The sequence below is a fragment of the Anguilla anguilla genome, chromosome 17 (genome assembly GCF_013347855.1).
Source record: "Anguilla anguilla isolate fAngAng1 chromosome 17, fAngAng1.pri, whole genome shotgun sequence".
Taxonomy (NCBI): Eukaryota; Metazoa; Chordata; class Actinopteri; order Anguilliformes; family Anguillidae; genus Anguilla; species Anguilla anguilla.
Genome location: NC_049217.1, coordinates 23,982,395 through 24,007,293, shown reverse-complemented (window position 1 = coordinate 24,007,293; position 24,899 = coordinate 23,982,395). Strand labels below are relative to the sequence as shown.

Below are 24,899 nucleotides of genomic sequence, written 5' to 3'. Positions count from 1 at the left end.
AAATCATGGGAGTCCATTTGTTTTTGTCAGCATTTGCCCTTTTGTGAATGTATTTTTATTGTACTTTCTTTTTGTAAGTATTGCTCAAACACAGGTACTGTGGTTTCCATTCCCTGCAATATGATTGCATCCAGCTAGTTTTGGACAGTTATACTCGGTAACGGACTAGGCCTGAAATATGGCCTCCAATTGGAGCCCCACGTACATCAGGTCTTGATTGATTTGTCTGTAAAGCTCATACACACGCGCACTTACCGTGAATGAGGCTAGTCAGGCAGCTCATCTTGCCATACATTTATGAACCTGCGAAGTGATGTTGCTCCTGGGCTGTACATGGTGTACTCCACGTGTTATAGCCAGTGCTATGCAATGTATGTGCAATATAAACTTCCATTTGTAGATCCAGTTACCAGTTATATTTACACAAGTGTAAGCCTGTCTGGAATACTCTGAAAGAGCACTATTTAAATCATATTTAAAAATCAACTGGGGCGAAAAGCCAATTTTTCAGACCTTTGAGGTGGGTGGTTGATTTTTATTAGAGTTGAAATGGCAGTATGGGGTTGGAAATGCCACTTAGAGCGGTCCTAAACTTTTATAAATTCAGACTTAAATGTTTAATGTTTGTGAAGTGGTAATTATCGTGAATTTATTTGCATTTATTTTTTTACATGACACGACAAAAATGACATCAGTATTTCCTGTGTGTTATACATTCTGCGGATCAAATTGTATTGTGGAGATTTTTGAATTTTTACTTTCATTCCTGATTGAAATGAATGTACAGTAACCTAAAAGTGCAGGTTATATTGTAGTATTCATATGATTATTAATTTCTACTCATGATTATTTGTACCAAAGAAAAAGAAAAACAAACTTCCCCCCTTTCCCAACTCTTCGGTAGTCTACCGTTTGCGAGTTATAATGAACGGTAGAAAAAGGCTATCGTCCACAATATACGATAGGCTACAAAAATAAAATCTGACATTTGTGTGGCTAAATAATAAAAAAATAACAATTAAAGTGATACTTAAAAATCATTAAAGTGACCATAATATTGCAATAATATGCTACATGTTTTGTACGGTTATACAATTTGAAAGAGGCTACACATTACTTTAGATTTACAGTAGGGTCTACGTAAAAATGCACATAGCCAACATCAACCGCCACTGTGATCATAGTCCCCACATTTTTTTTTTCAAAAGATTAAGCACACAGGCGACCAACGTAAATATTCATTCAGATATACACACTCAAAAAAACGCACAAATACATTAATTTCATGCTCTTTATTAAATGCACAGAATCTTGACATTTGACAGCTCACTATGTATAAATGGTAATCATTAAAGCATCCTTATTCAGGATATACTAGCCTTTATATTTTTAGTTTTTTGGTAGCCCATCCCAAAATGTTAGGTACACTATCGCATGTTAAAGCTGTTATTGCAGAAACCAAAATGAAATAATACAGTTCGAGAGCACCCCACAAAATAGCCAGTTTACTCGCTGCAGTCAGACTTTTTGATACTTTTCTCTGAGGTTTTAGACCCGACAGAGACTTTACAGGTAAAGACGCGGTCAGTAATCCACTCGGAGGGCTTGATGGTTAAGAAGCTGCTCAAACCGAAGGTTTTGTCGGGTTTCTGTTCGGCTGCGCTGGTAAAAACCCCGCCGGTAACTGGTGTCCCGCCCGATGTCCAGCTGACATCAGCGAACCCAACAGACATCTGCGCCAGGCACACCAGCGTGGCTTTATCTGTCTTCAGCTCCTCGCTGGATGGAGGCAGGACAGAGAGGGTAGGCGCAGCAAGAGAAGAGTCTGAAAAAGAGAAATGATAAGATATCAGGTTCATTGAAAGGGTGCTCATATTTCGACCAGCAAATATATGTAACGCACATTATGTAGAAGTAAAAGTGCTATTCGAAAAAACAGCTTTGGATACCGATCCAAACAACCTTTGCCGAGTAACATTCCAGTGATTTTTTTTATTTTCACCGCCTTTAAACCGAATGAAAAATCGACCGAACGGTGTTTTCTGTTACTGTCATTCCTATCACGTCATTTGCACCAAATTTTGACTGACAATGTAAATATTAATAATTCAAAGAAATCTGTCAGTGATTTTACAGTTTGAGGCTTAATAGACTTCGTGTTTTACGCATAATCAATAAATAGCCTACTTTAAGTGTTATGGTGAAAGATGTGAAGTTCATTAAAGGTGTATATATTATTGAGTTAAAGAACAATAACTTACAAAGCAAATATAACATGTCAGTTTTACATCAAATTTCTCAGTAAAATATTACAGAATATTACATTTCTCTCAAAAATAACTTGGCAAATACCAATACCAGGATTCCAAACGAAGCAAAAGGACTATATCTTTTGAATATGAAATTTTTTATAAATTGAAACGCACATAGAGAGAGAAAAAAAAATCAGATGTGAAGCATGGGATTTGTATCTCAGCATTGAATTGTAAAAGATATGCACAAAGCTGCATTTGAAAAAATTTAAGCCTCATTTAAAATCCAAAAATGTATGTCAGACAGAACAACACAATGGCATGGAAAACTGCATATTTAAAAGAGTTTGCAAAGAAATGAAAAGAGACTTACCAGCGACAATCAGCTTGGTGCCTTGGCCGAATACCACAGTGATACAGATGATGTACACCCCCGTACAAAAACCTCAGCTCAGTTTGAGCACAGCAAGAGGGAACTGAAACACACTGTGGACACAACTCTGAATGCTGACGGCACATCTGTAATTCCTGTCAGAACCATGTAAGTATGGACAGCACATCTGCAAATCCCAAACAGAATCATAAATCTGTATAGCACATCTGTTCTTCCCGATTAGAACCCCCATGTCAAACTATACAGCTTAGCCATAACTCCCTAACAGATCCCACAGGTAAATCTCTACAGGACAGCTGTAACTTCCTAACAGATCCCACAGGTAAATCACTACAGCACAGCTATAACTTCCTAACAGATCCCACAGGTAAATCTCGACAACACAGCTGTAACTCCCTAACAGATCCCACAGGTAAATCTCTACAGCACAGCCTGACTCCCTAACAGATCCTGTAGGTAAATCTCTGCAGCTCATCTGTAACTTCCTAACAGATCCCACAAGGAACTCTCTGCAGCTCATCTGTAACTCTCTAACAGATCCCACAGGGAAATCTCTGCAGCTCATCTGTAACTTCCTAACAGATCCCACAGGTAAATCTCTACAGCACAGCTGTAACTCCCTAACAGATCCCACAGGTAAATCTCAACAGCACAGCTGAGGCTCCCTAACAGATCCCACAGGTAAATCTTTACAGCACAGTTGTAACTCCCTAACAGATCCCACAGGTAAATCTCTACAGCACAGCCCAGGCTCCCTAACAGATCCCACAGGTAAATCTCTACAGCACAGCTGTAACTCCCTAACAGATCCCACAGGTAAATCTCTACAGCACAGCTGGAGCTCCCTAACAGATCCCACAGGTAAATCTCTACAGCACAGCTGAGGCTCCCTAACAGATCCCACAGGTAAATCTCTACAGCACAGCTGGTCTGGTGTGGCCCTTTCTTCACTTGGAGCTCCTGCCCCTCTAATGCTCTCTGCACTGACCTGCAGGGCCCTGATGGCTACTGATGGATCTTATAATCTCATTCAGCTCAAAGAGTCAGACCCATTCAGTGAAATAATGTTTACATTTTTGGTGAACCTTCTGATTGTTTATTAAACCAGACCAGGTTATTGATTCTTCGACTGGTTGAATAGTTCCTCCCTGTCCTTCTCAGCTGATGTCCATCACAATATGGCTGTCATGCATTGCTCTGTAGTTACCACACATTAGTTGGGTAGAGGTCAGTTCACTCCTTTCAGTGAATAATGCTTTGACATCTGCACACAAAGGGTATCATATAATGAAATGCGATGTAATTGTCTTACATATTACTGTGTGCATGGGAATAATTTAATAATATTGAATATAATTTTGCTTACACCAGTCTCAGTTGCATTATACACTCCCTTCTATAACTGCACTTCATTATCAGTGCTGCAATATGTCAATCAGGCTTGAAATATGAACAGACAAAGTTGCAGAAATATGCATAATCTTGACTAACGTTGTAACAAGGATTGTTCCACACATGGTTTGTTGCAGATACACATGACTGAGATTGGCTTTAATTTTACATTACATTACATTATAGGCATTTAGCAGACGCTCTTATCCAGAGCGACGTACAACAAGTGCATAGGTTTCATGATGTAGAGGCGCAAAAGAAACACTAGAGTGAAGTAAGGATCGTAGTGCCAGAAGTGACCACATCGATCAGGACTCCAACCCTGTAGAGTAAGCTTGTTCAGCAAGCAAGAATCCTACCAAGTACAAACTAGCACTGGAATCACACCTAATCATACAAAAACAATCCTGCCAGATACACTAACATAATCAAATTATCCTAGCTAGATACAGTGAGCTGAACTATAGGCTAGAGAGGGGTGGGGAGAGGTGCAGCCTGAAGAGATGAGTCTTCAGTCTGCGTTTGAAAGTGGTGAGATTCTCTGCTGTTCTGACCGTCACGGGGAGGTCATTCCACCAGCGAGGGGCCAGGACAGACAGCAGACGGGAGCGGGAAGTGCAGACGCGAAGAGGGGGAGGTGCCAAGTGTCCAGAGGTGGCCGAACGGAGAGGTCTGGCTGGTGTGTAGGGTCTGATGATCCTCTGAATGTACCCTGGTGCTGACCCCTTAGCTGCCTGGTATGCAAGCACCAAGGACTTAAATTTGATGCGAGCCATAACAGGCAGCCAGTGGAGGTCAGTGAGCAGGGGGGTGACATGGGAATGTCTGGGGAGGTTGTAGACCAGACGCGCTGCAGCATTCTGGATGAGCTGCAGGGGTCTGATGGCGGATGCTGGCAGACCAGCCAGTAGCGAGTTGCAGTAGTCCAAGCGGGACAGGACCATCGCTTGAACCAGGAGCTGGGTTGCGTAGGTGGTGAGGAAGGGGCGGATTCTCCGGATGTTGTACAGGAAGAACCTGCACGTTCGACTCACCGCCGTGATGTTCTGGGAGAGGGACAGTCTGTTGTCCATCACCACTTCAAGGTTTTTTGCGGTGGGTGATGATGACACCACAGTGTCCCCCAGGGAAATAGAAAAGTCGAGAAGGTTAGAGGATGGAGCAGGGATGAAGATCATCTCCGTCTTGCCTGGGTTCAGCTTTTTAATATGTAGAACGTGCTATATGAATATTAGTAAATAGATACTGTGGTGGGGTGGGCGTGGTTTGAGAGGAGCGGCTGTCGGATCCTTCGTCACAACTGTCAGGTGGAGGTAATCAGCGCCGATAATTGTCAATTGTTTAATTGCGCTGATTGCCTCTGATTGCTTTCAACAGTGAGCCTGTGGTTTTTAAAAGCGATACGAAACCTCTGTGTTTTGGTGATTGTCCGAAAAAGCCGAGAGCTTTAATAAAAGAGCACGCAAGTGCTACTAACGAAAACGGTTGTCTCCCGTGAGTGTGTTTTAAACCAGGAGGGGTGGCACTCACTTGCCACAGATACTATTAAGCATACTCAGTAGTCTGATTATGAAATTGATTCCAGGACTAAGAGATCCTTTCTCAGCTGCAGAAAACTCTTCTACGGGGTTGTAGAAGCAGCTTTAAAGCAGAAGTGAAGCTCAGAGGTTTTTGTCACAGTGTGAATCACTGTGATACAGCTGCATTAGCTGAGCTGTCCCATGTGGCACAGTAATAAACTGCTGAGTCTCCTGCCTCCACATTGGTAATTATTAACTGATAATCTGTGTTACCCTGGGCTGTGGAGGTAAAGCGGCTGGAGGAGAACCCAGCTCCATATGTGGGAGAGCTGTGAGAGTAGTAGAAATACAGCACAAACTGAGGAGCACTGCCTGGAACCTGCTTGTGCCAGGAAACAACATAGCCATCATGTCTGGCAATATTACAGTCCATTGCCGCCTTCTGTCCTTTCGTCAGACTTAGCATTGTGGGTTTCTGTGTCAAAACCTTCTGCCCACTGACACCTGCTCAGAAACAATAAACATAATCAAATAACATAACATGCATGACAGACATGACAAATCCTTGAAAATATTTCTGAACGATTCATTTCTTACATGAGAGCACAGAGATGAGAGTGCAGAGTGTCCCCAGCATGTTATCAGTGTGTGGAGTGAAGGGCCCTTACTGTCCAGCTGAGAGATGAGCAGGATGGAGTGTGAGGAGAGGAGAGGCTGCAGGACCCAGATATAAGCAGCAGTTGAGGAGATGGAGAGGGAGGAGCTACTGCAGTCAGCCTATCACAGACCAAGGCTTCACATTCATACAGGCCAGTCTTGTAATACTAATAATACACAATGCTCCCACCACCGATGTTAATTAAAGTCTATTTACAATGTGTGCAAATATAAAGTATATTGGTCATTGTATGCTGCACAGAATGTAACAGAATATAACATATTGCTGAGCCAGTTTAATAACACTGTATACTAGCCAACGTGAATTAAATCAAATTGATTTATTTTATTCTCCACTTGTTTCAGCTGTGAAGTTTACTGGGAGCTCATCTCACATTAATAGTGCTGACCTGAGGACTCATACAGAGGTGATGAGTTGATGGGGATTATACAGCCAATCAGGAGCCTTTTGCACACTGGGAAATAAATTTTCGATTGCGGTTTTATTGGACACAGAAACGGGGTTAGTATCTCTACCCTTTAATTAATATTAATGTGTAATGAGGATTTTGTGACGACATTTATGAAAAAAATATCCCAAGTTCAGTACAGCATCATATGTCTTTCTTAATTCAAACACACACTACCATTTCATATTCCTACACATGGAATATGTTTATATATAGGACGGAGTGTAGCACAGTGGGTAAGGAACTGGGCTTGTAACCGAAAGGTTGCAGGTTCGATTCCCAGGTAAGGACACTGCCGTTGTACCCTTGAGCCAGGTACTTTACCTGCATTGCTTCAGTATATATCCAGCTGTATAAATGGATACAATGTAAAATGCTATGTAAAAAAAGTTGTGTAAGTCGCTCTGGATAATAGCATCTGCTAAATGCCTGTAATGTAATATATGAATTTCTATTGATACAAAATGAAACTCAATAGCGAAAGATGCATTTAGATCCATTGAGTTTTCCACAAAGTTCTGGGGTCATATTCTGAGAGCGCTGCATGATGCTAAAACTCAGTCTGGTGCTACAAAATATCATAAATACAGGCATCGAGTATGATCATATAAATGCATGATGACATAGCTTTGGTTAATTAACATTATTTTCAAGATTAATTTAAAAAAATGTGTTTCTGTGAAACATATTTGTGACATTACATTTTTACTGATGGTGTTTCAAAGATCTGCATTGTTTGTTTTATTAATTTTACAATTTGCTATAATCACATAATAATTTAGAGAAACAGCTAATTAGATGTGTGGACTAGTTTACGTGGAATGCAGTTAAATGACCTAATCTGTTTTGGCTGTGAAAAGGGCTGGCAGATGAAGGCAATTCGTTTGAAAATGTTTCATATTAATGAAAATGTTTTTCGTGAACATGCATCTGAAAATTGTAATGATATATAAATACATTCCGGATTTATCTGACCAACTCACGAGAGGTACTGAGAGTAGGAGAGAACTGCTGTCACCAACGCTCTTGTTCAGGTTTACTTCATGTCTGTTTATCCGAATGAGAAGTGATTGTGTGTTCTAGCTATCTTTAAAAGCAGAAGTGCAGATGTTCTCCGCTGAGGTTTTTGTCATGGTGTGAATCACTGTGATACTCTCTCGCTCACAGAGTTCACCCATTTCTGGCAGTAATACACTGCTGAGTCTCCTGCCTCCACATTGCTAATTATTAACTGATAATCTGTTTTACCCTGGGCTGTGGAGGTAAAGCGGCTGGAGGAGAACCCAGCTCCATATGTGGGAGATTTGTGAGAGTGGTAGAAATACAGCAGAAACTGAGGAGCACTGCCTGGAACCTGTTTGTACCAGTAAATATTATATGTATCCTCTGGGCCAATGTTACAGTCCATGGTTGCTGTCTGTCCTTTAGTTAAACTCAGCATTGAGGGTTTCTGTGTCAACAGTGTCTGACCTCCAACACCTGTCAAGGGAATAGGACACAGAAAGTTTAAATGAATGAGAGAGGAACCTCTCCTGTATGGCTCACATCATACTCAGTTATAATTGGTAGAATAAAATCTAAATAGTAATTTCTTACATGAGAGCACAGTGATGAGAGTGCAGAGTGTTCCCAGCATGTTGTCAGTGTGTGGTGTGAATGGCCCTTACTGTCCAGCTGAGAGATGAGCAGGTTGGAGTGTAAGGAGAGGAGAGGCTGTGCGATCCAGCTATAAGGAGCTGGTCAGGTAGATTGAGGGAGGAGCTTCTGAACTCAGCCAATCATAGTATCCAAACGGAAGGGTTCAGACTATCAGCTGCTCTCAGCAGATTTCATAAAGCGAGTCCAATTGGAAATACTGTAAGGCTTCTTGCACATTTATTACAAGTTACTCATGTGTTATTCAACCAATTGGAGTGTGTGAACCTACTGTAGCCAGAGTCAGAATCTCAGATGAGGTGATATACACACATTTTTTTGTGTTTATTCATAATTAATAATAATACACATTGATCAGACCTATCCCATATTTATTAAATCATATGTGTTAGTGTCTGCACTTTAACATCAATATTGCCCATGGTATTTAGTGTGAGCTTTGTGTGTCCTGAGTAATGTAGGATTTTATCAGAGAATGCTCTTTACTACATTATAGGGAGACAGATTTTGTACTGGATTGGTATTGCAGCATATTGCTCAGGGAACTAGATTTGCAACTCCAGAGTTATTGGTTTGATTCCTAGGGAGGGCACTACATGTTGTACCATTGGGCAAGAAACTTATATTGAATTGCTTCAATAAATTACCAATGCGCAAAAGTGGGAATATAGATTATTTCTAGAACAAATGTTTTGACATAATCAGTCTAGGTTAATTACATTATATCTCAGATTTTACCTGGATATAGCCTGGCTACATCCTAGCCGGCTAGAAAATTCACTTCTCAACCAAATGCATTCGAGTTATCACTTTAACACCTAGATGGCCTTTCACCAACTGTTCACCACAAAAATGTTCACTGAGTATCCAGTAAGGTTTATTGAATTCTGTTTCTGAGGGAGTAGAAATGTACATGAAATTGGCATCCTTAGCAAAGGGGTTTAAGGCTTCTTTTGGGGGTGGTGTAGCTTGTATATATAGAAATACCTAATGGGCTGAGTGGTTGAATTGAGTTGGATACAGTGAACAGTGCTGTTACTACAGATGCCAAATATATGACCTCTTTATTGACTGTTTATGTTTGTCCTTTTGTTGATTGATTAATTTTATTTGGCTGCTTTTAGTTTTCTTCAGCTTTGAGGACAGGGGACCTTTCTCTGTCAATACTCTACTCCATGGCTGAGAGAGCCTGGTTCTGCTTGAGTAAATGCACATCTTCAGTCCTTTCTGAAGCAGCTTTAAAGCAGAAGTGAGGCTCAGAGGTTTTTGTCATGGTGTGAATCACTGTGATACCCACTCATTAGCAGAGTTATCCCATGTGGCACAGTAATACACTGCTGAGTCTCCTGCCTCCACAGTATTAATTATTAACTGATAATCTGTGTTACCCCGGGCTGTGGAGGTAAAGCGGCTGGAGGAGAACCCAGCTCCATATTCATCAGGAGAGCTGTGAGAGTGGTAGAAACGCAGCACATACTGAGGAGCGCTGCCTGGAACCTGTTTGTACCAGGAGACATATCCCTCATCTCTGGCAATATTACAGTCCATTGTGGCTTTCTGCTGTTTATTCACACTCAGCACTGAGGGTTTCTGTGTCAAAACCTTCTGGCCACTGACACCTGTGAACGCAACAACAGAAGAGCATATTTTCAAATTCTTACGCAAGAATGCCTGATCCATACCTCAGCAATGATAAACGCACATTTATTTTCTTACATGAGAGCACAGCGATGAGAGTGCAGAGGGTCCCCAGCATGTTGTCTGTGTGTGGTGTGAACAGCCCTTACTGTCCAGCTGAGAGATGAGCAGGTTGAGTGTGAGGAGAGGAGAGGCTGCAGGACCCAGCTATAAGGGGCTGGTCAGGGAGATGGAGAGGGAGGAGACTGTGCACTCAGCCAATCAATGATTATGTGGAGAAAATAAATAATTATTTCTGAAATAATGTTTCTCATCTGGCCAAGTGGTTGTCAGTCATATGATAGTTTATCAATGAAAATAAGAAAAAACTCATTTTATCAGGTTCAAGCGGGTTCACAAGTTTTCCCTTTCTTTTTCGTCAGTCTGAATTATTTCTTACACACTTTCATTGTGAAAAAATCTCATCAAGACAGAAGATGACTGTTCCCTTTGTGAAGAAATATTAAATGTTTTAAATGCTACTCACTGATGGTGGTAGTGTAGTATATTGTATAAGGAACTTGACTTCAAGACTGAGTTTACCTACCAGGTGGGAACCTGATTTCTCCAGTTAATGTCCAGCTGTGTTCATGGATTCACTTGAACAAAAAATGTAAGCTCTGTAAGTCACTCTGTTTAAGAGTTCCTGATAAATGTCTAAAATGTCATGTAATGTCATTTAACAAAAGTCCAATTACAGAAAGGACATGTTACTCGTGTACCTGTGGAGGCCTGGCCTCAGGGACAAAAAACATATTTTGTGTTGGCCTTTGTTATACCTGTGCAGCTGAAATGGCTTCCATGACTATTCAGATTTGGTTGATCAAATGATCTATCTGAGCTTTTTAAAATGTACAGTGAGGGAGGAGGTGGGACCTGTTTTAGAGGAGGGGAAGCTCTTCCTACAGGTGATGACTCTACTGTGGAAATTATTTGGGAAAGGTGTCAAACTCTCTTCTTGGAGTACCAGCTCATATCATTAGTCGTTCACTCTTTAAAGGAACAATGAATGGCAGTGAGTGCTGCCCTGTTCTGGCTGTTTAATGTGGAGTCTCCTAAGTGAGACTTCACAGATGTCGGTAGAATAGACATTGCAAAGTGCCAGAGAGCCGCTCACTTCCTCCATGTGTGAATGCTGATGGATGCTGTGTGACTCCTGGTGTGGGAGCATCAGAGGGGAGGGGACAGAATCCTGCAGGATTCTTGCTCTTCTCCTCTAACTACATTCTCAGTCTGAAGATGGCAGAGCAGCATTTGCTTTGAGAGGCACCGGAGATGCTGATTCAGGGTGTGGTGGCGATGCTAAGAGATGCAGACTGTGGGTACATCCACACAGTTCAGATGCACAGAGTTACATGGTCTATGCTGTTACTGACACGGTTGAGAAGTCCTGGCTCAGCTTGAGTGAATTCACATCCTGCTCTAAGTTTGATGTTCGTTCCTCTCTGAAGCAGCTTTAAAGCAGAAGTGAAGCTCAGAGGTTTTTGTCATGGCGTGAATCACTGTGATACGTACTCACTCGCAGATCTGTCCCATGTGCCACAGTAATACACTGCTGAGTCTCCTGCCTCCACATTTTTAATGATAAATTGGGAGTCTGTATTACTCTGACGGGTTGTTGTGAAGCGATTGGATGGGAAACCGGTTCCAAGTGGATTTGGAGAGTGTTCAGCTTCATGGAGCCGCAGCACAAACTGAGGAACTCCACCTGGAACCTGCTTGTACCAGTAAGTGGACCAATCAGTCACAGTCCCAACGTTACAGTCCATAGTGGCCGTACCTCCTTTACTCACTGACAGAACAGGAGGCTTCTGTGTTACCACTGTCGCTCCACTCACACCTGGGGAAGAAATATGCTTTTGTGAGAAAATAACAATAACATTTCAGTTCACAATATGAATGTTATTAAGTACTATTGAAAGTTACATCAATTTAACATTTTATTTAGGTTTTTTCTTTGTGAGATTTCCCTTACATGAGAGCACAGTGATGAGAGTGCAGAGTGTCCCCAGCATGTTGTCAGTGTGTGGAGCAGGTTGGAGTGTGAGGGTAGGAGAGGCTGCAGGACCCAGCTATAAGGGGCCAGTCAGGAAGATGGAGAGGGAGGAGCTTCTACATTCAGCCAATCGCAGCAGCTCAGGATTCTGTCCACCTTAATGCCATTAGTGACAATGTGATAACAGCATTTATTTCACAGCCTAGCCAATTAACTCTTCTCCAATCAGCTGGTGGCTCCCCTGATGTGTAGAGGCTGTGTGTGCACTGTCCATCCTCTCTGCGCACAGTCCCTTCTGTTTAAAATGGAGCTCAGGGACTGATGCTCCCACTCATAATGGAGGCGTGGAGTCAGCAACTGCAGGCAGGAGTGAGCCCAGTAATCCCATTCACACACAAGGAGAAAAGCACCAACACACCAGCAGACACATGCACAATCAGATAATATATATAAAGTAAATGAGAGAGTGGAATCTCCAGTCCCTTCAGTGACTCTATATCGCCAGGTGTGATAGGCTCCGCTTCCTGTATCTGTGCTCCCTGTTCCAGTGACTCTGCTCTCTCAGCTCCTACACAGCTGGAGCCACACAGGAGAAATTGTGAAGGAGTCCCACAGTGCTACACCTGCTACTCCACCCCAAACCCACTCACACACAACCTCATAATGTTACTGTCACACAGTCATTGTGTGATAAGTAATGTAAATGTAATGACCAGGACCCGTCCCAACACGTGCAAATTTATTACCAGACATGGCTGCATCTCTGTTGATGTCTAGTAATGTGATACATTGCTGCAGCTTTACATAAACATTGCCAGAACATATTAATTCTGGCACGACCTTCATACCTGCAGCTGCATCAGCAGAAAGCCAGAAAGCATTATTATGCTTTGGCTGTTGCAGTGCCATAATGTTGTTGGAACACGAGAGAAACGTTGCCTGCACTGCTCCCCCTTTCCTGCCTTTCCCATCATGCCACACGGTAACAGACAGCACTGTAGTTTTTTCTAGCAAAATGGCAACGTTGCCGAAACATTACAGCAACATTATGTGCCGTCTGGTTCACCCCTCCTCACACCTGCAGGTCTATAAGCAGACACGGGGCTGTCCCTCTGAGCTGTGAAAGGAGCTCAAATCACTCCCTCATTTGCATGGCGCTATAAATAACGTGTTTAAACCCTGCAGGTGTGTCTCAGTTTCAGTAGCGGGTCTGTTTCTCTGGCGCCCTCTGCTGGATCACTTTGGCTGGACCTGCAGCGCCAGTTTATTCAAGCAGCCCCCTCCACAGCCCACAAACAACATTATCCTAACAGTTCCATGACATTGCAGCAGTGTGATTATCGCTGGGATGTGATGGTAATGCAGTCAGTGAGGTTTGTACTGGAGAGGAACGAGCATCGCAGACTAATTCATTTGCTCTTCTGCCCTCCAGTGGACAGTTTTTTCAGTGCAAGCAGAACCATCCTATTGACCAGTAGTTCCCAAACAGTGGATTGGGATTATCTGATGGTTGATGGATGGTGTTGAAGAGCATTGTGAGATACACATGGGATTTAAAAAATGGTCTATTGACTGTCCATTGAAATTCACACCAATCAAATCAAATATTATACACGCTATACTGCAAGCACTGCACTGATTTTGGTGTCATTGTAGTTGTATTCCAAGAATATGATTAAAACACATAGTAATTCCTAAATTTGAAATTGTCGATCTACATTTAAAAAAATAAATTTGCTCATTGAGTGGACCGTAGGGTCAGAAATTTTGGGAAAGTCTGCAACCAGGGTCCTGGAGAGCCACAGGTCTGCTGGTTTTCGCTTTCACTTTAAAATTAGCAAGTGATCAAGACCTATGAGACCAGTTGAGCAGAGTTACCTGTGTAATCCCCTGCTTTTTTAAATCTGGTAAGTGCTGTAACAAGGAAGAACAGCAGACCCTGTGGCTCTCCATGACCAGGGTTGCAGTCTGCTGCTTTTGATACTGAAAAATCAAACTTTGTTTGATGGAATCTGTACTCCAGTTTTCACAGAAAGAATATATTGGTAAACTTTGGAACAGCAGCACAGATTTGATCGTATTTAGTCATTTAGTCTTCCTTTCAAAAACACATAAATGAAATCGAGTATTTTTAAACATGCAACAGTCTTTATTTAATCTCACAATCCAAACACAAAGATAACAAACACACTTTCTAGATTTAAAAGCAAAAAAATGACGTTAAACGTGAAAGTTTATTCCTGAAAAAGTCTTAAGGTATTGCCAGAAATCAATTTAGGCTACTGTTAATGGGTTTATAAACTATTACAAATGGAAAACCATGCTAATCAAAATATAAGTAAAAATTGAGTCATATAATAGCCATAATTTACTCACGGCAGTCAGACATTTTGATATTTTTCTCTGTGGTTTTAGACCCGACAGATACTTTACAGGTAAAGACGCGGTCGGTAATCCAGTCGGAGGGCTTGATGGTTAAGAAGCTGCTCAAACTGAAGATTTTGTCGGGTTTCTGTTCGGCGGTGCCGGTAAAAACCCCGCCGGTAACTGGTTTCCCGCCCGATGTCCAGCTGACATCAGCGAACCCAACAGACATCTGCGCCAAGCATACCAGCGTGGCTTTGTCTGTCTTCAGCTCCTCACTGGATGGAGGCAGGAGAGAGAGGGTAGGCGCAGCAAGAGAAGAGTCTGAAAAAGAGAAATGATAAGATACCAGGTTCATTGAAAGGGTGCTCATATTTTTACCAGCAAATATATGTAACGCACATTATGTAGAAGTAAAAGTGCTATTCGAAAAAACTGCTTTGGATACAGATCCAAACAACCTTTGTCGTGTAACATTCCAGTGATTTTTTATTTTTTATTTCCACCGCCTTTAAACCGAATGAAAAATCGACCGAACGGTGTTTTCTGTTACTGTCATTCCTATCACGTCATTTGCACCAAATTTTGACTGACAATGTAAATATTAATATTTCAAAGAAATCTGTCAGTGATTTTACAGTTTGAGGCTTAATAGCTTAATAGACTTCGTGTTTTACGCATAATCAATAAATAGCCTACTTTAGGTGTTAATGTGAAAGATGTGAAGTTCATTAAAGGTGTATATATTATTGAGTTAAAGGACAATAACTTACCCTGCATTTTTTCAAAGGAAATATAACGTCAGTTTTACATCAAATTTCTCAGTAAAATATTACAGAATATTACATTTTTCTCAAAAATAACTTAGCAAATAGCAATTCCAGGATTCCAAACGAAGCAAAAGGACTATATCTTTTGAATATGAATTTTTTAATAAATTGAAACCCACATAGAGAGAGAAAAAAAATCAGATGTGAAGCATGGGATTTGTATCTCAGCATTGAACTGTAAAATATATGCACAAAGCTGCATTTGAAAAATTTTAAGCCTCATTTAAAATAGAAAAATTTATGTCAGACAGAACAACACAATGGCATGGAAAACTGCATATTTAAAAGAGTTTGCAAAGAAATGAAAAGAGACTTACCAGTGACAATCAGCTTGGTGCCTTGGCCGAATACCACAGTGATACAGATGATGTACACCCCCGTACAAAAACCTCAGCTCAGTTTGAGCACAGCAAGAGGGAACTGAAACAGACTGTGGACACAAGTCTGAATGCTGATGGCACATCTGTAATTCCTGTCAGAACCATGTAAATATGGACAGCACATCTGCAATATCCCAAACAAAATCAAAATATGAATCTGTATAGCACATCTGTTCTTCCCGATTAGAACCTGCATGTCAACCTATACAGGACAGCTGAGGCTCCCTAACAGCTCCCACAGGTACATCTCGACAGCACAGCTGTAACTCCCTAACAAATCCCACATGTAAATCTCTACAGCACAGCCGTAACTCCCTAACATCTCCTACAGGTAAATCTCTACAGCACAGCTGAGGTTCCCTAACAGATCCTACAGGTAAATCTCTACAGCACAACCGAGGCTCCCTAACAGCTCCCACGGGTAAATCTCTACAGCACAGCTGAGGCTCCCTAACAGATCCCACAGGTAAATCTCTACAGCACAGCTGAGGTTCCCTAACAGCTCCCACAGGTAAATCTCTACAGCACAGCTGAGGCTCCCTAACAGATGCCTCCAGGTAAATCTCTACAGCACAGCTGAGGCTCCCTAACAGATCCCACCTGTAAATCTCTACAGCACAGCCGTAACTCCCTAACAGCTCCTACAGGTAAATCTCTACAGCACAGCTGAGGTTCCCTAACAGCTCCCACAGGTAAATCTCTACAGCACAGCTGAGGCTCCCTAACAGATCCCACAGGTAAATCTCTGCAGCACAGCTGAGGGTCTCTAACAGATCCCACAGGTAAATCTCTACAGCACAGCTGAGGCTCCCTAACAGATCCCCCAGGTAAATCTCTACAGCACAGCTGAGGCTCCCTAACAGATCCCACAGGTAAATCTCTACAGCACAGCTGGTCTGGTGTGGCCCTTTCTTCACTTGGAGCTCCTGCCCCTCTAATGCTCTCTGCACTGACCTGCATGGCCCTGATGGCTACTGATGGATCTTATAATCTCATTCAGTTTATCTCTGGCAAATAGTCAGACCCATTCAGTGAAATAATGTTTACATTTTTGGTGAACCTTCTTATTGTTTATTAAACCAGACCAGGTTATTGATTCTTCAGCTGGTTGAATAGCTCCTCCCTGTCCTTCTCAGCTGATGTCCATCACAATATGGCTGGCATGCATTTCTCCGTAGTTACCACACATTAGTTGGGTAGAGGTCAGTTCACTCCTTTCAGTGAATAATGCTTTGACATCTGCACACAAAGGGTATCATATAATGAAACGCGATGTAATTGCAATCCCAACAATTTAATAGACTCTTACATATTACTGTGTGCATGGGAATAATTTAATAATATTGAATATAATTTTGCTTACACCAGTCTCAGTTGCATTATACACTCCCTTCCATAACTGCACTTCATTATCATTCCTGTAATATGTCAATCGGGCTTGAAATATGAACAGACAGAGTTGCAGAAATATGCATATTCTTGACTAACGTTGTAACAAGGATTGTTCCACACATGGTTTGTTGCAGATACACATGACTGAGATTGGCTTAACATTTTTGAACAAGGAGTTATTGGTGAACTATGAGAATTTAAATTATTTAAATGACTTTTTCTTTTTGAATATATATATATATATATTCAAAAATAAAAAGTCATTTAAATAATTTAAATTCTCATAACAATATTTCTGAGTGAGATGGGGAGCCTGTTGTGAAAGTTAATAATTGCATTTAATTTTAATATGTAGAATGTAATCTGCATATTAGGGAATAGATACTATTAAGCATTCTCAGTAGTCTGATAATGAAATTGATTCCAGGACTAAGAGATCCTTTCTCAGCTGCAGAAAACTCTTCTATGGGGTTGTAGAAGCAGCTTTAAAGCAGAAGTGAAGCTCAGAGGTTTTTGTCACAGTGTGAATCACTGTGATACAGCTGCATTAGCTGATCTGTCCCATGTGGCACAGTAATAAACTGCTGAGTCTCCTGCCTCCACATTAGTAATTATTATCTGATAATCTGTGTTACCCTGGGCTGTGGAGGTAAAGCGGCTGGAGGAGAACCCAGCTCCATATGTAGGAGAGCTCCAAGAGTGGTAGAAATACAGCACAAACTGAGGAGCACTGCCTGGAACCTGCTTGTGCCAGGAAACAACATAGCTATCATCTCTGGCAATATTACAGTCTATTGTCGCCTTCTGTCCTTTCGTCAGAATCAGCATTGTGGGTTTCTGTGTCAAAACCTTCTGCCCACTGACACCTGCTCAGAAACAATAAACATAATCAAATAACATAACATGCATGACAGCCATGACAAATCCGTGAAAATATTTTTGAACTATTTATTTCTTACATAGGAGCACAGAGATGAGAGTGCAGAGTGTCCCCAGCATGTTGTCAGTGTGTGGTGTGAACGGCCCTTACTGTCCAGCTGAGAGATGAGCAGGTTGGAGTGTGAGGAGAGGAGAGGCTGCAGGACCCAGCTATAAGGGGCCAGCCAGAGAGATGGAGAGGGAGGAGCTTCTGAACTCAACCAATCAGAGCTGATCAATTCAAATGAAACATGGCGTAGAAGACGTTTCTAGAGGCAAAGACAATCAGACCATACTCAATCACTATTCTCATGTTTTTCGGCTCAAGAGAAAACCCAAAAATATGAAACCACCTGGGAGGCCAACAGTATATCACAGTTGTTTTCTGTTTTTTAACACAAGGAAAAAAGTAACCCCTTCCTCATTCTTGTACAGAATACCCATACACAAAAAATATAATAATTAAAAGCAACATTTGCATTAAAGGACAAAAAAAAGCATATATTTGAGCTGTTCAGGGAGATGGAAAAAGGCAAGCTTCTGAACTCCCAATGACAGCCAATTGCAAGACAAGGGTTCACATGGATACAGACACGCAGAGGTAAAGTAATTTTGAAATAATACACAGGACAGCAACCAAAAATACTATAGAAAATTTAAATATTCACGATGAACATTAGTTATGATATTTTGCGGAAATGACAAAATATGATAAACAGCATGTAAATTTCCAGCCTATTAAAAGACAGTCTATGTTTACTTGCACACATTACATTGAACTGGAAGCTCATCTCACATTAATAGTGCTGACCAGAGGACTCATACAGAGGTGATGAGATGATGGAGACTGTACAGCTAATCAGGAGTCATTACCGTACTGGGAAATAAAGCTGCGATTGTAGTTTATTTGGACACTTCACTGAGGTCTGTACCCCAACTCTGGGGTCTGTGCCCCAACACTGAGGTCTGTACCCCAACACTGGGGTCTGTACTGCAACACTGAGGTCTGTACCCCAACACTGGGGTCTGTACCCCATCAACTGAGGTCTGTGCCCCAACACTGGGCTTGTGGGAATTTTAGTGACTGCTGTATGACAGGACCTCAGTTTATTATTTGTAATGTTGGTATCCAGTATATGTATATTAAAGTCACAAATATATCCCAGGTCAAAGTATAGCTTTGGGTATAAAATCATACAAACTACTTAATTCAAGCGTTATGCCCTATTCTTAGGCGTAGACAGTATTTACCTTCATACATATCTTCATGCATCTAGATCGTTGTACTTTTACAAAATAAATAAACAAACAAATAAATAAATAAATAAATAAATAAATCAAAGATGCATTTAGATCCTCTCAGCTTCTCCAGAAAGTTCATGATTTGCATCTTGACTAAGGTGAATGGCTTTCAAAAACAGGCATAAAGGCCCATTATATTATATATACAGTAATAACATATCTATGTTTCATGAAATAATGTAAGGATTCACATTTACATACTACTCACTTCACATTTTAGGTGGCAGGTTTTCAAAGATATGAGTAGTACAATTGATCATTTTGCAATTTCATATCACAGCAACATAATACGGACAAAAAAGTACTTGATGCAGAAACTAGTGTGTGCAGAACACAGCAAAATGACCTGGTTTGGCTGTGGAAGGGGCTGGCAGAAGAACTCTGAGAGCAGCTCAGCTTGAGTGAATTCACATCCTGCTCTAAGTTTGAAGTTCTCTTCTTTCTGAAGCAGCTTTAAATCAGAAGTGAAGCTCAGAGGTTTTTGTCATGGTGTGAATCACTGTGATACGTACTCTTTAGCAGAGCTGTCCCATGTTTTACAGTAATAAACTGCTGAGTCTCCTACCTCTACATTGGTGATTATTAATCGATAATCTGATTTACTCTGATGATTGGATGTGAAGCGTGTGGAGGAGAACCCAGCTCCATATGTGGGAGAACTAGATTGATGGTAGAAATACAGCACAAACTGAGGAGCTCCACCAGGAACCTGCTTGTACCAGCGAGCAGCATCATCAGTCCCGAGGTTACAGTCCATAGTGGCCGTATCTCCTTTACTCACTGACAGAACAGGAGGCTTCTGTGTCACCACTATCAGCCCACTCACACCTGGAACAGGAAATTCTTTCATGAGATAATAAAAAGCATATTTTAAAATGCAATATTAATGTAATTAGACAATATCGAAAGTTAAATACGTTTTTATTTTAGTTAGTTGTTTGCATCATTTGGTATTTCTTACATGAGAGCACAGTGATGAGAGTGCAGAGTGTCCCCAGCATGTTGTCAGTGTGTGGTGTGAGCGGCCCTTACTGTCCAGCTGAGAGATGAGCAGGTTGGAGTGTGAGGAGAGGAGAGGCTGCAGGACCCACCTATAAGGGGCCAGTCAGAGATATAGAGAGGGAGGAGCTACTGTACTCAGCCAATCACAAAACAGCTGAGAGTTGAGCAGGTTGGAGTGTGAGGTGAGACTGTGATACTGGCTATAAGGGGAGATGGAGAGGGAGGAGCCTCGGCACTCAGCTAATCATAGTTTCCAAAAGGAAGGGTTCAGCCAATCAGCATACTTCATAAAACAAGTCAAAATACAGATAAGGCATCTTATTCAAATGTTATTTAATCTACAGGAGTGTGGACATACCGGAGTCAGAAACTTAAGTCAGAAGAAATATTAACTTTGTGTGTTTATTGATATAATTAATAACGACATTGATGAGATCAGCCCCCCAGTTAAATCATGTGTTAGGGTCAGCACTTAAACGTCAGTATTGTACATGTTAATCAGTGAGAGCATTGAGTGCGCTTCGTAATAAGGGCTAGTATATCTTTCTTAATTCAAACGCACACTACCATATCATATTCCTACACATGGAATATGTTTATATTCATTTCTATTAATACAAAATAAAACTCAATAGTGAAAGATGCATTTAGATCCTTTCAGTTTTCCACAAAGTTCTGGGGTCACATACTGAGAGCGCTGCATGATGCTAAAATTCAGTCTGGTATTGCACAACATCATAAATATAGGCATAGAGTATGATCATATAAATACATGATGATAAAGCTTTGGTTTATTACATTATTTTCAAGATTCATTTTAAAAAATGTGTTTCTGTGAAACATATTAATGACATCATTAATTATGTTTGTATGTAATTAATGACATAGCTCAGGAGGTAAGACCGATTGTCTGGCAGTCGGAGGGTTGCCGGTTCAAACTCCGCCCTGGGCATGTCGAAGTGTCCTTGAGCAAGACACCTAATCCCTAACTGCTCTGGCGAATGAGAGGCATCAATTGTAAAGCGCTTTGGATAAAAGCGCTATATAAATGCAGTCCATTTACCATCCATTTTACTGATGGTGTTTCAAAGATCTGAGTTGTTTCTTTTGTTATTTATTTTACAATTTGCTAAAATAACAAAATAATTTTGGGAAACAATTAATTATATGTGTGGACTAGTTTACGTGGAATGCGGTTAAATGACCTAATCTGTTTTGGCTGTGGAAAGGGCTGGCAGATGAAAGCAATTTGTTTGAAAATGTTTCATATTAATTAAAATGTTTTTGATGAAAGTGCATCTGAAAATTGTGATGATATATAAATACATTCCGGGTTTATTTGACCAACTCATGAGAGGTACTGAGAGTAGGAGAGAACTGTTGTCACCAACGCTCTGGTTCAGGTTTACTTCATGTCTATTTATCAGAATGAGAAGTGAGTGTGTGTGCTAGCTATCTTTAAAAGCAGAAGTGCAGATGGTCTGAGCTGAGGTTTTTGTCATGGTGTGAATCACTGTGATACGTGCTCACTCACAGAGCTCACCCACTTATGGCAGTAATACACTGCTGAGTCTCCTGCCTCCAAATTGGTGATTATTAACTGATAATCTGTGATACTCTGGGCTGTGGAGGTAAAGCGGCTGGAGGAGAACCCAGCTCCATATGTGGGGGAGATTTGTGAGAGTGGTAGAAATACAGCAGAAACTGAGGAGCACTGCCTGGAACCTGTTTGTACCAGTTAATATCATATGTATCCTCTGGGCCAATGTTACAGTCCATAGTTGCTGTCTGTCCTTTAGTTAAACTCAGCATTGAGGGTTTCTGTGTCAACAGTGCCTGACCACCAACACCTGTGAAGACAAAAGGACACAGAAAGTTGAAATGAATGAGAGAGGAACCTCTCCTGTATGGCTCACATCAGACTCAGTTATGCTTGGTAGAATAAACGCAAAATTGTAATTTCTTACATGAGAGCACAGTGATGAGAGTGCAGAGTGTCCCCAGCATGTTGTCTGTGTGTGTGGTGTGAACGGCCCTTACTGTCCAGCTGAGAGATGAGCAGGTAGGAGTGTGAGGAGAGGAGAGGCTGCAGGACCCAGCTATAAGGAGCCGGTCAGGGAGATGGAGAGGGAGGAGCCTCTGAACTCAGCCAATCATATCAAAATGGAAGGGTTCAGATTATCAGCTGCTCTCAGCAGATTTCATAAAGTGAGTCCAATTGGACATAAGGCTTCTTGCACATCTATTACAAGTTACTCAAGTGTTATTCAACCAATTGGAGTATGTGAACCTACTGCAGCCAGAGTCAGAACCTCAGATGAGGTGATATATAGACATTTCTTTTTTGTGTTTACTCATATTGATAATAATAAACATTGATCACAAACTATATCCCATAGCTAATATTGCACATGGTATTTAGTAAGAGCTTTGTGTGCCCTGTATAATACAGGATTTCATCAGAGAATGCTCTTTACTACATTATAGGGAGACAGAGATCCTGTACTGGATTGGTATTGTAGCATATTGCTCAGGGAACTAGACATGCAACTCCAGAGTTTTTGGTTTGATTCCTAGGGAGAGCACTGCATGTTGTACCATTGGGCAAGTAACTTAAATTGCTTCAGTAAAGTACCCAATGAGCAAAAGTGGGAATATAGATTTCTGTAAGGGTGAAAGTTGAGAGACGTTTTGACATAAACGGACTAGGTTAACATCAATATAGTTCAGATTTTACCTGGATTTAGCCTGGGTACATCCTAGCCAGCTAGAAAACTCAATTCCCAACCAAATGCATTTGAGTTATCACTTTAACACCTAGATGGCCTTTCACCAACTGTTCACCACAAAACTGTTCACTGAGTATCCAGTAATGTTTAGGGAATAGAAATGTACATTAAATTGGCATCTTCAGCAAATGGGGTTTAAGGCTTCTTTTGGGGGGAGATATAGCTTTTATATCCCTAATGGGCTGAGTGGTTGGATTGAGTTGGATACAATGAACAGTGCTGTTACTGCAGATGCCAAATATGTTATCTTTATTGACTATTGATATTTGTCTTTTTGTTGATTGACTCATTTGATTTTGCTGCTTGTAGTTTCTTCAGCTTTGAGGACAGGGGACTTTTCTCTGTTAACATTACTTTGTAGATGAAATGACTCCATGGCTGAGAGAGCCTGGTTCAGCTTGAGTAAATGCACATCTTCACTCCTTTCTGAAGCAGCTTCAAAGCAGAAGTGAAGCTCAGAGGTTTTTGTCATGGTGTGAATCACTGTGATACCTCCTCTTTAGCAGAGTCATCCCATGTGTTACAGTAATACACTGCTGAGTCTCCTGCCTCCACATTTTTAATTATAAATTGGGAGTCTGTATTACTCTGACGGGTTGATGTGAAGCGATTGGATGAGAAACCGGTTCCATATCTATCTGGAGAGTCTTCACCTTCATAGAGTCGCAGCACAAACTGAGGAACTCCACCTGGAACCTGCTTGTACCAGAGAGCACTACCACCCCCAGTCCCAACGTTACAGTCCATAGTGGCCGTATCTCCTTTACTCACTGACAGAACAGGAGGCTTCTGTGTTACCACTGTCGCTCCACTCACACCTGGGGAAAAAATATGCTTTTGTGAGAAAATATAACTGACATTTCAGTTCACAATATGAATGTTATTAAGTACTATTGAAGGTTTAATCAATTTAATATTTTATTTAGCTTTTTTCTTCCTGAGATTGCCCTTACATGAGAGCACAGTGATGAGAGTGCAAAGTGTCCCCAGCATGTTGTCAGTGTGTGGAGCAGGTTGGAGTGTGAGGACAGGAGAGGCTGCAGGACCCAGCTATAAGGGGCCAGTCAGGAAGATGGAGAGGGAGGAGCTTCTACACTCAGCCAATCACAGCAGCTCATGATTCTGTCCACCTTAATTCCATTAGTGACAATGTTATAACAGAATTTATTTCACAGCCTAGCCAATTAACTCTTCTCTAATGAGTTGGTGGCTCCCCAGAAGTGTAGAAGCTGTGTGTGCACTGTCCATCCTCTCTGCTCACAGTCCCTCCTGTTTTAAAAAGGAGCTCAGAGACTGATGGTAATGAGACTCCCCCACTCATAATGGAGGCGTGGAGTCAGCAACAGCAGGCAGGAGTGATCCCAGTAATCCCATTCACACACAAGGAGAAAAGCACCAACACACCAGCAGACACATGCACAATCAGATAATGTATATAAAGTAAGTGAGAGAGTGGAATCTCCAGTCCCTTCAGTGACTCTATATCGCCAGGTGTGATTGGCTCAGCTGTCTGTATCTGTGCTCCCTGTTCCAGGTACTCTGCTCTCTCAGCTCCTACACAGCTGGAGCCACACAGGAGAAATTGTGAAGGAGTCCCACAGTGCTACACCTGCTACTCCACCCCAAACCCACTCACACACAACCTCATAATGTTACTGTCACACAGTCATTGTGTGATAAGTAATGTAAATGTAATGACCAGGACCCGTCCCCACACGTGCAAATGTATTACCAGACATGGCTGCATCTCTGTTGATGTGAAACATTGCTGCAGCTTTACATAAACATCGCCAGAACATATTCATTCTGGTACCACCTCTTCATACTTGCAGCTGCATCAGCAGAAAGCACAGAAAGCATTATTTTGCTTTGGCTGTTGCAGTGCCATAATGTTGTTGGAACACGAGA

At 41.4% G+C, this 24,899-nt stretch overlaps 1 protein-coding gene, 1 long non-coding RNA gene and 1 pseudogene across 17 annotated transcripts; 1 reads left to right on the top strand and 2 right to left on the bottom strand.

Moving 5' to 3' along the window:
• Window positions 1-1,277: 1,277 nt before the first annotated feature.
• On the bottom strand, window positions 1,278-24,033 carry LOC118215950 (immunoglobulin lambda-1 light chain-like). Of its 16 annotated transcripts, none has more exons than XM_035396929.1 (4): window positions 23,945-24,033; window positions 23,484-23,809; window positions 2,626-2,659; window positions 1,278-1,825 (listed from the first exon to the last, which is right to left on the bottom strand). In XM_035396929.1, exons 1-4 carry the CDS (start codon window positions 23,982-23,984, stop codon window positions 1,506-1,508), a joined length of 720 nt encoding a protein of 239 aa, XP_035252820.1. In that variant the 5' UTR covers window positions 23,985-24,033; the 3' UTR covers window positions 1,278-1,505. The 16 variants fall into 16 exon arrangements, 15 of the variants coding, with proteins under 15 accessions (XP_035252820.1, XP_035252830.1, XP_035252827.1 ...); XM_035396939.1 differs by lacking the exons at window positions 23,484-23,809; window positions 23,945-24,033 and adding exons at window positions 19,709-20,028; window positions 20,162-20,309; XM_035396936.1 differs by lacking the exons at window positions 23,484-23,809; window positions 23,945-24,033 and adding exons at window positions 9,635-9,960; window positions 20,162-20,273.
• LOC118215954 lies at window positions 2,999-3,613 on the top strand. The gene is made up of 4 exons (XR_004762941.1): window positions 2,999-3,058; window positions 3,238-3,327; window positions 3,373-3,462; window positions 3,553-3,613. It is a non-coding gene; the product is annotated as an uncharacterized LOC118215954 (long non-coding RNA).
• On the bottom strand, window positions 14,141-22,275 carry LOC118215952 (annotated as a pseudogene).
• Window positions 24,034-24,899: the final 866 nt, after the last annotated feature.